Source organism: Psammomys obesus, unplaced genomic scaffold, assembly GCF_907164565.1.
Source record: "Psammomys obesus unplaced genomic scaffold, mPsaObe1.curated_primary_1811, whole genome shotgun sequence".
NCBI lineage: Eukaryota > Metazoa > Chordata > Mammalia > Rodentia > Muridae > Psammomys > Psammomys obesus.
Genome location: NW_026596162.1, coordinates 14238072 through 14245978, shown reverse-complemented (window position 1 = coordinate 14245978; position 7907 = coordinate 14238072). Strand labels below are relative to the sequence as shown.

The following is a 7907-nucleotide window of genomic DNA, read 5'->3' as shown; positions in this document are numbered from 1 at the left end:
CAGGACAGCCAGGGCTAAAAACAGAAACCCTGTCTCGAAAAACCAAAAACAAACTAACAAAAAAAGGCACAGAGAATGCTGGAGCAAAGTCTAGAGTATGCCTGTGGTTGAAATTACTCTTCAGTTGACTGATTCTGGGTAGCCTAAACCCCCTATCCTAAGTCATGTGAATGGTCTTTCTGGCATGGCTAACCTATCCTAAAGCTATTGTAAGTGCCAGTCCCACACAGAACAAAGACAGAACTTCAAGAATAACATAATCACATCTGGGAAAGGAAAGCTAAGTTCAGCCACTCTTTAGGGAAAACCAAAGCCCTTATATATAGTTCCCTATGGAACTGTTTGAAACTGAGGCTGTTTTCCATTTCAGAAAGAAATGTTACACTCTGGCAGAAATTTCCTTAAATTTTCCTATTAAACATGAAAGCTGCTGAATGCTTTAGGTCTCATACTGGAAGCAAATGGCTAACTAAGGTGCCCAATAGCATATGAAAGAACACTGGCCACCAGGTTCTCCCCGCATCTCTCAGTCCCTACCTGTTACCAGGCTTGGCCAGCATACCACACCCTCTGCCCTGAACTTTCCAGCCCAGGGGTGGGGCTTCCTCTTCCCCAGAGGCTCTCCACTATATATTCCAGACATTTTGGGTTTGCCGCACTCTGCTTTTCTTCTCTCCTTTCTCTCTGCACTCTCTCTGCCAACATGTTTTCCCACCACCCACTTTTCTGTCTCCCTCTGCATGGTGACTTCACTGACCCCTTCTTCTGAGGTCAGTGAACCCACCTGAGAGCTGCCACCAATAAACCTGCATCTATATACTCTTATTTGGCTTTAATTGACTCGTTTCTTTGAGTGTTTACCCTGAATTCCATTGCCAGTTGTGCATAAGAGGGGAATGGTGAACATGCATCAGTAACCCCAGCACTTGTGAGAGGACAGAAAGGTCAGGAGTTAAGCTCACTCACGGCTGTATGGTAAGTTCTAAGCTAGGCAAACTGTTAAGAGTTCCTAAAAACAGATGCCAGGCAGATATCTATGAGTCATCTAGCCAGCCTGGTCTATGTAATGAGTTCGAGGCTAGCCAGAACTATGCAATGAGACCTTATCTTGAAAGAGAAAACACAAAGAAAGAAAAAGAAATTTGAGTTTAAGAAGCAAGGGTTTTCTGGGAAGGGGAAGGAGGAAGAGAATACTAACAGAAACCATGAACTACTCAGTGAGTTGACTCAGTGAGTTAGTATTTTCTCCATCTTCAATATCATCCTCTGACTTCATAGGAAACTGTAGTTTAGAGTCAGAATACTTGTCTGAGTTATCTTAAATCTCATGTATTTATATGAACGTGGCTCTTTTGCCCATAGGAAAGAGATGTGAGTGTAAGTACTTTACAAAGGGGAAGGAGGTTATGATGTAACATGAGGATGAGTTAATGCTTTTTTTAAAGTATGTTATCATTTTTCTCTTAGTGTCTGAATTTCTAAAATGTTTCCACAGTCTGAGTGCTTACAGTGATGGAAGAGGTGTGCACATATGATGCTACTTATAGCAGTACTTAGTTGTACCAAATGCAGCTACTTAAACTGGGCATAAGATTCTTTATGGGAAAGTGTAGCGAAGAAACTTGGGATTTTTAGCTCTTATGACCTAATTTTGTTTCCAGATGTTCTTTTACTTTATTTCCCAAACTTAGAAGGGGGGAAAATATGTTTGGAATCAGGAAACCAGAATTTTTATTTCAGCCATCCTGGGGGACAGAGGAATTCTTTATAACACATAAAGTCTATAGAAGAGATGAGGGTTTTCTTTTTTCTTTCTTTTTTTTTTTTTTTTTTATATATGTTTTCCCTTCTTCCCTCCTAGAGCTGGTTAAATGTGTTATGTGATACACATGTGTCTGTGTTTTAGCTTAGTAGTTTCTAAGTTGAGAATAAGTTAAAAAATCTGTGCTTTAGGTAGTACACATGGACTAGGTGTTTTCAACATTAGTATTTTGAGCACATTTCTGAAGGAACCTCTATTTTCATTTCCTTTCTAAGAACTAAATGTGTTATTTTTATTAACTAATCTTGGATTTTTAGTGTGATGTGCACATTTGTTACTGCTTACAAGCAATGTAGCCTTTTTTTTTTTTTAAATATAACCAAACACAGTGTAAAAGTAGATGCTCATGGTGTAACCTATCCAGTGTAAAAGTAGATTCTCATGGTTTTCTTTCTTGTTTTAGTTACCAAGCCAATTCATTGTCTGCATCTGATACAGGTAACTGCTGTGCTATAAAAAGTACAGACAATACTTTACTCTTCAGTTTCTCTGAGGAAAAGTTTTGGCATTTTTTATTTGCTTTATTTACTGATAAATCCTTGGATTGGTTTGAGTTCACTGTGGCATTTCTTCTTTGGTTTGTTTTTGGGGTTTTCAAGACAGGGTCTCTCTATGTAGCCTTGGATGTCCTGGACTCACTTTGTAGACCAGGCAGGACTCAAACTCACAGAGCTTTGCCTGCATCTGCCTCCCTGAGTGCTGGGTTTTCAGCTGTGCGCCTCTGTGTCCAGCTCACTATGGCATTTCTTAAGTAATAATAATAAATGATTGTAGACCTACGTCTTCTGGGTTTTGAGCAGGAGGGATTTTTGTGACACAGTTTACTTGCGTATCTTTGGAGGGAGAACCTGAGCAAGTTAAAGCTGTTCTTCCTACTAGGTAGGAGTTTGGCTGCATTGTGGTGCTGAGGAACAGCCTTGTGAGGGGAATGGAGGGAAACCCTGGTGGGCCGTCTGAAAGTGTGTTGAACGGTCCAGAAGTGAAATCGCTTTTGTTTGTCACAGGATATTGGATTTAAAAACTTTCCTGAAACCCTTAGTAAAGTGTCTGTGTCTAATGCTAACCTTTTACATGAGTACAGTCCTGGAAGGGCCTCAAGATGCTGGCTCCTCTCTGTGTGGCTTCTGGCCTGAGAAAGCCGCTGCTAGCACTCTGCAGTGTATAGTATCTACACTTTTGGGCTGCAGGGCCACACATGCTGAGGAGGTTACTAATTCTGAATGCTGAAGTCTGTGTGCCTTTCTAGCTTTCCAGAAACCTGATGAGAATTGTCTTTGTTGTTGTTTTGTTTGTTTGTTTTCTTTTGGAGAGAGGGTTTCCCTGTGTAGCCGTGGCTGTCCTGGATTCACTTTGTAGCTCAGACTTGAACTCAGAGAGTTCTGCCTCCCGGAGTGCTGGGATTACAGGAATGCACCACTGCACCCAGCTGAGAATTGTCTTTCTTAAAAATGAGGAAAGGGGAGGTTTAGAGCAGCTATGAAAAAGTTTTCAAAGCTGTGAAAAAACTTTAAATCATTCAAAGTTTTCTACTTTAGAAGTGAAAAATTAAGGTTTCATACCCATGTGTCTAATACCAGTTTTTTTTTCTCGTTTTTCAATTGCCAGATATGTAGTTCTGGTTTTTGTTTGGATGATTTTTTTTGTTGTTGTTGTTAATTTAGAAAGAAATAAACAATCTTTAGATTTAACAAAATTGAGAATTTTTACTTTTTAACTGTCTAAGAGTTCAAGTAATTGCTACTTCTTTACATTAATCTATAAAAGTCTCTACTTCTGCTAGTCAGGTCCTGCCATATCACAGCATCACTTTTTCCTGCTTCACCAAGCTCAGGCCAGAAATTATGATATCCATGATTGTAAGTATTTAGGTTCTTCCATATTCCTCACAACCTATGATGTCATCATGTGTAGCTGGCCAGGTGGCCACACCTGGAAGGCGTGGTTACCTTACTGCTTATAGGGACCAACTCACCATGTTGTCCCTCTCTTGTTCCCTGTTGGCCTCTCTTGCCTTCTCGCCTTCTCCCTTTTCTGTCAGGACGCCCCCCCTTCCCCTATCATGTCTCCCGCTCCTTCTCTCCCTCTCTTTTTATCTCCATCTAATAAACCTCTTTCATATAAAATCTGATGTACGCCTCATCATTCATTAATTGGTCCTAACAATGATTACCTGCTTTATCATTCCTGCCTCTTCACCATTTTGTTTGTTTATCCCTTGTGTTTGAGTAAGTTACGTGATTTGTTTTTAAATACCTACTTTGTTGAGCTAATTTCAATTTAATGCAATTTGCTTTCTTAAATTGTACAAATTCAATCATTTTAGTATTTTCATATAATTATCACAGTAATTTTAGGAAACGTTATTGCTTGTAAAGGAAGCCCTGTTATCAGTTCTTTTTTGAAATGAGAGTCTCAAACTTGCTGTATATGGAAGAATCTCCATGAACTCTTGAAGTTCTTGTATCTACCCTCCACTTCCAAGTGCTGGGATTGCACAGCTTTGTGCCACCACACCCGCCGATGCTGATTTCCTCTTTCTGACTCTTGAATAATGCTGCTATGGTTTAAGCAGACTTTGGTGTGTACCTTGTTCAGTTCTCTTAGGTAGGTACCTGGAAGTAGAAATGTTGATTCATACCTAACTGGAGCTTTCCAAAGAGTGGCATCATTTACTATCAGCTGTGTGTGGAGGTGCCAGTCTTTGTCTTTATCAGTGTTTGTTATTTGCTGCCATTGTAATGAGAAAGGGCTAATGTTTTTATTGTGGTTTTGATTTACATTTCTTTAATGGCTCTTTTTAAATTTTAAAACAATGGATGTTGAAAATTTTGTCTGATCTTGCTTATTTCTTAAAATACAGTATCAGATTTTCATTCATAATGAATAATTGCATTCATAATCCCAGTTTTGAAACATTTCAGAAGAACCAGCTGGACCTTAAGGCCTGTGTCACAGGAATGCCTAGGTCATGCCACTAGAAGTTGACTCTTGGTCTTCACTCTTTGTGTCACAGTTGCTCATTGTACTCTTTTTCCTTATCTCTCACTGCTGTACCTTCTACATTAAATAACTTTATGTAGATGCTTAGATGAATGGATGGAGTTTTGTTTATGTCCATTATGCATTGTCACCTTTGCACTTGGGGGCAGGTGAATGTTTTCTTCTGTTAATGCTAACAACTTATTCAAAGATAGGAAAAAAAATAGAGGCTTCTCAGTACTCAGAATTTGAATAAATACTTCCAAATTATAGTGTACCCATCTGTTAATTGTAACATGTCTAAAGTTTTATCTTGTGTTTTTGGACTCTTTGTATTGGCATACCCAAATTTACATTTGTTTCTTTACATCAGGAGTTCTGTGAAGCATCAGTGCCTGCTAAATAAGAGAGTTTATCACAACAGTTAACATATTCCCCATAGAGCTTACTTAAATACTTCAAAATGGACTAAGTAAAGCTTACTTCATACTTCAGAATGGACTAAATAAAGCTTACTTCATATTGCAGAATGGACTAAAGAACCAAAGTGACTTGTAAGATTGTAGAGGTGATGTGAAGAGGCCTGTGATGGTTCTCACACTTCTGCAGATGAGAGGAAGCTGAGGCTAGGTCTTCTGCCCAAGGTCACTATCAAAGAGTAGCCTTAGGCTTAAAACCCAGGCATGACATGTCCAAGACTCTGCTTCTAGCTGAATCTCATGATTCAGATAATTTGTTTTATATCATGCTCTGAGAGAAGAATACTTAGTTTACTGAATTGTATGTCTTAGATTTTAGGATGGTGACTTTAAAAGTCAAAAATACCATCCTGAGCACTGGACCAGGAACATATATCTTAGCAGTATTGGAAATACAAGTGTGGGGGCTAAAGAGGTGGCTCAATGGTTAAGAACACTGACTGTTCTTCCAGAAGACCTGGCTTCAATTCCCAGTACCCACATGGCAGCTCACAACTATCTGTAACTCCAATTCCAGGAGATCTGACACACACACACACACACACACACACACACACACACACACACACATACACATACACACACATCAGGCAGAACATCAATGTACATAAAATAAAAATAAATATTTTTTTAAAAAAGAGAAAGAAATGCGAGTCTAGCCCTGTAGTGGTAGTATACATCTTTAGTCCCAGCACTCAGGAGGCAGAGGCAGGTGAATCTTAAATTCAAGGTCAGACAGGTCTATAGAGTGAGTTTCAGAACAGCTAGGACAACACAGAGAAACCCTGTCTCAAAACAAGAAACAAGAAACAAAACAAAAAAGAATAAAGAAAGAAAGAAAGAAAAAAAGGAAGGAAGGAAGGAAGGAAGGAAGGAAGGAAGGAAGGAAGGAAGGAAGGAAGGAAGGAAGGAAGGAAGGAAATACAAGTGTGAAAAGAACTCTGTAGACAAAGTCACTAAAAGTGATCTTTCTTGAGTGAAAGATGACTGTTAGGTTAACATTTCCTCCTGTTGCTTAGATGGCCTCTTCAGGTCTAGGGGATAGCTCTATCTTCACTGTTAGGAATACTTCTTTACCATCCCTAGAAAATGTTCCATGACTGGAAATGGCATGTTCAGATGGTTTTATGTTATTTATCATCATCATCATCATCAGGAGAATACACAACAGCACACATATGGTCAGAGGAAAACATGACAACCTGCGGGAGTTGGGTCTCTCTTACTCAAGTCATTAGGCTTGGTGGTAAATGCTTTATCTGCTGGGCCATCTTGCTGGCCCTTACATATTTTTTTACATGATAATACTAAATTTAAAGAATATACAAAGCCATTGAGCTTAGCTTTTTTTTTTTTATTTCCATGACCATTCTATTCTATTTCTTAAGGTTTGAATAATTTTTAGTAAGCTCTAAGCCTATGAAATGAAGCCATTGTCACCAACATGGTAAATGCAATTCTGATCTTTACACTAACACATGCTTCTATATATGTTATTTAGAGCAGTATATGTTTAGACTTGTAATTAGTAAGGCTTTATGAAGTCATAAATATATACCTATATAGTTTCTTGCCATTCTTGCATTTCATAGTAATGAGTATTGAAATGCTCTTCTATTATTTCTTGACCCTCAAGAATGTTGTCCTGACCATCATGTTCTTCCTCTTCCTCATCTTGATAGCTCCTGAAAACTTGGGTCTTCAGTTCTATTGTTTCACCATTAGTGCTCCTTTGTTCACCATAGTAAATACTGTGGATATGAGGGAAGCAGAAGAAGATATATGAACTTATTGGTTCTTTCAGCTTATTTTGGTCCACCCGAAGGTATGTTAAATGGCGATGGTGTAGTGGATCAATAGAAGGACACATCATTGTCACATTGATATCTAAAAAAGAAAAGTCAAAAGTTAGTCCTAAAAAAAAAAAAAGTTAAAAGCAAAAAAGTTAAAAAATAAACACAAAAAGTTAATCCTACATATGATAGTCATATTTCCAGGTTGGATTTTGTTACATATAATTTTATTACAATACTTACAACTAGAATTAGGTTTAATTATTTTTATATTAATTAAAGTGAAACTCTTGAGTTTCATATCACCAAAATAATATGAATACATTGGCTTTACTGATTATATAAGTATTATATAATTGCTTCTTAGTAGAAGCAATCTTATTTTAAAAAAAATAAAAAGAATAAAAGGAAAAAAAATTCAACCCTACTAACCAGTGTCGTATATCTTCAGATGATCTCAAGTACTGCTTGCTAATATTCAAAGTGGCAAAGTTGGATAGAAAAGACTATAAAATTAATGGCACTCCTTTTCCACGGGCTATTATCTGCCACCTCCTTAGCCAACCTCAAAGCAACCTCTTTCATCACTATGGAAAGCATAGATTATTAACAGTTCATTCTTTATAAAGAGTCAAAACACTATTGTTTCTTTCAGGCATGTTGGTGCATGTGCCTTTAATCTCGGCACTAGGGAGGCAGAGGCAGATTAATATATGTTTGAGGACAAGCCTCGTCTACATAGCAAGTTCCAGGGCAGCCAGGACTATATAGAGGAACCCTAGCTAACACACACACACACACACACACACACACACACACACACACACACACACA

General features: G+C 38.2%; 2 protein-coding genes across 3 annotated transcripts in view; one reads left to right on the top strand and one right to left on the bottom strand.

The window, feature by feature from the left end:
- Positions 1 to 7907, top strand: part of Cenpp (centromere protein P) — a 200579-nt gene that overhangs the window by 55567 nt on the left and 137105 nt on the right. The gene's annotated exons all lie outside the window — the stretch shown is intronic.
- The window catches only part of Omd (osteomodulin), an 8410-nt gene continuing 7138 nt past the window's right edge, over positions 6636 to 7907 (bottom strand). The window contains exon 3 of the mRNA XM_055595206.1: positions 6636 to 7167. Coding sequence (XP_055451181.1) covers positions 6839 to 7167 — 329 coding nt within the window. The 3' untranslated portion in view covers positions 6636 to 6838. The remainder of the gene's footprint in view (positions 7168 to 7907) is intronic.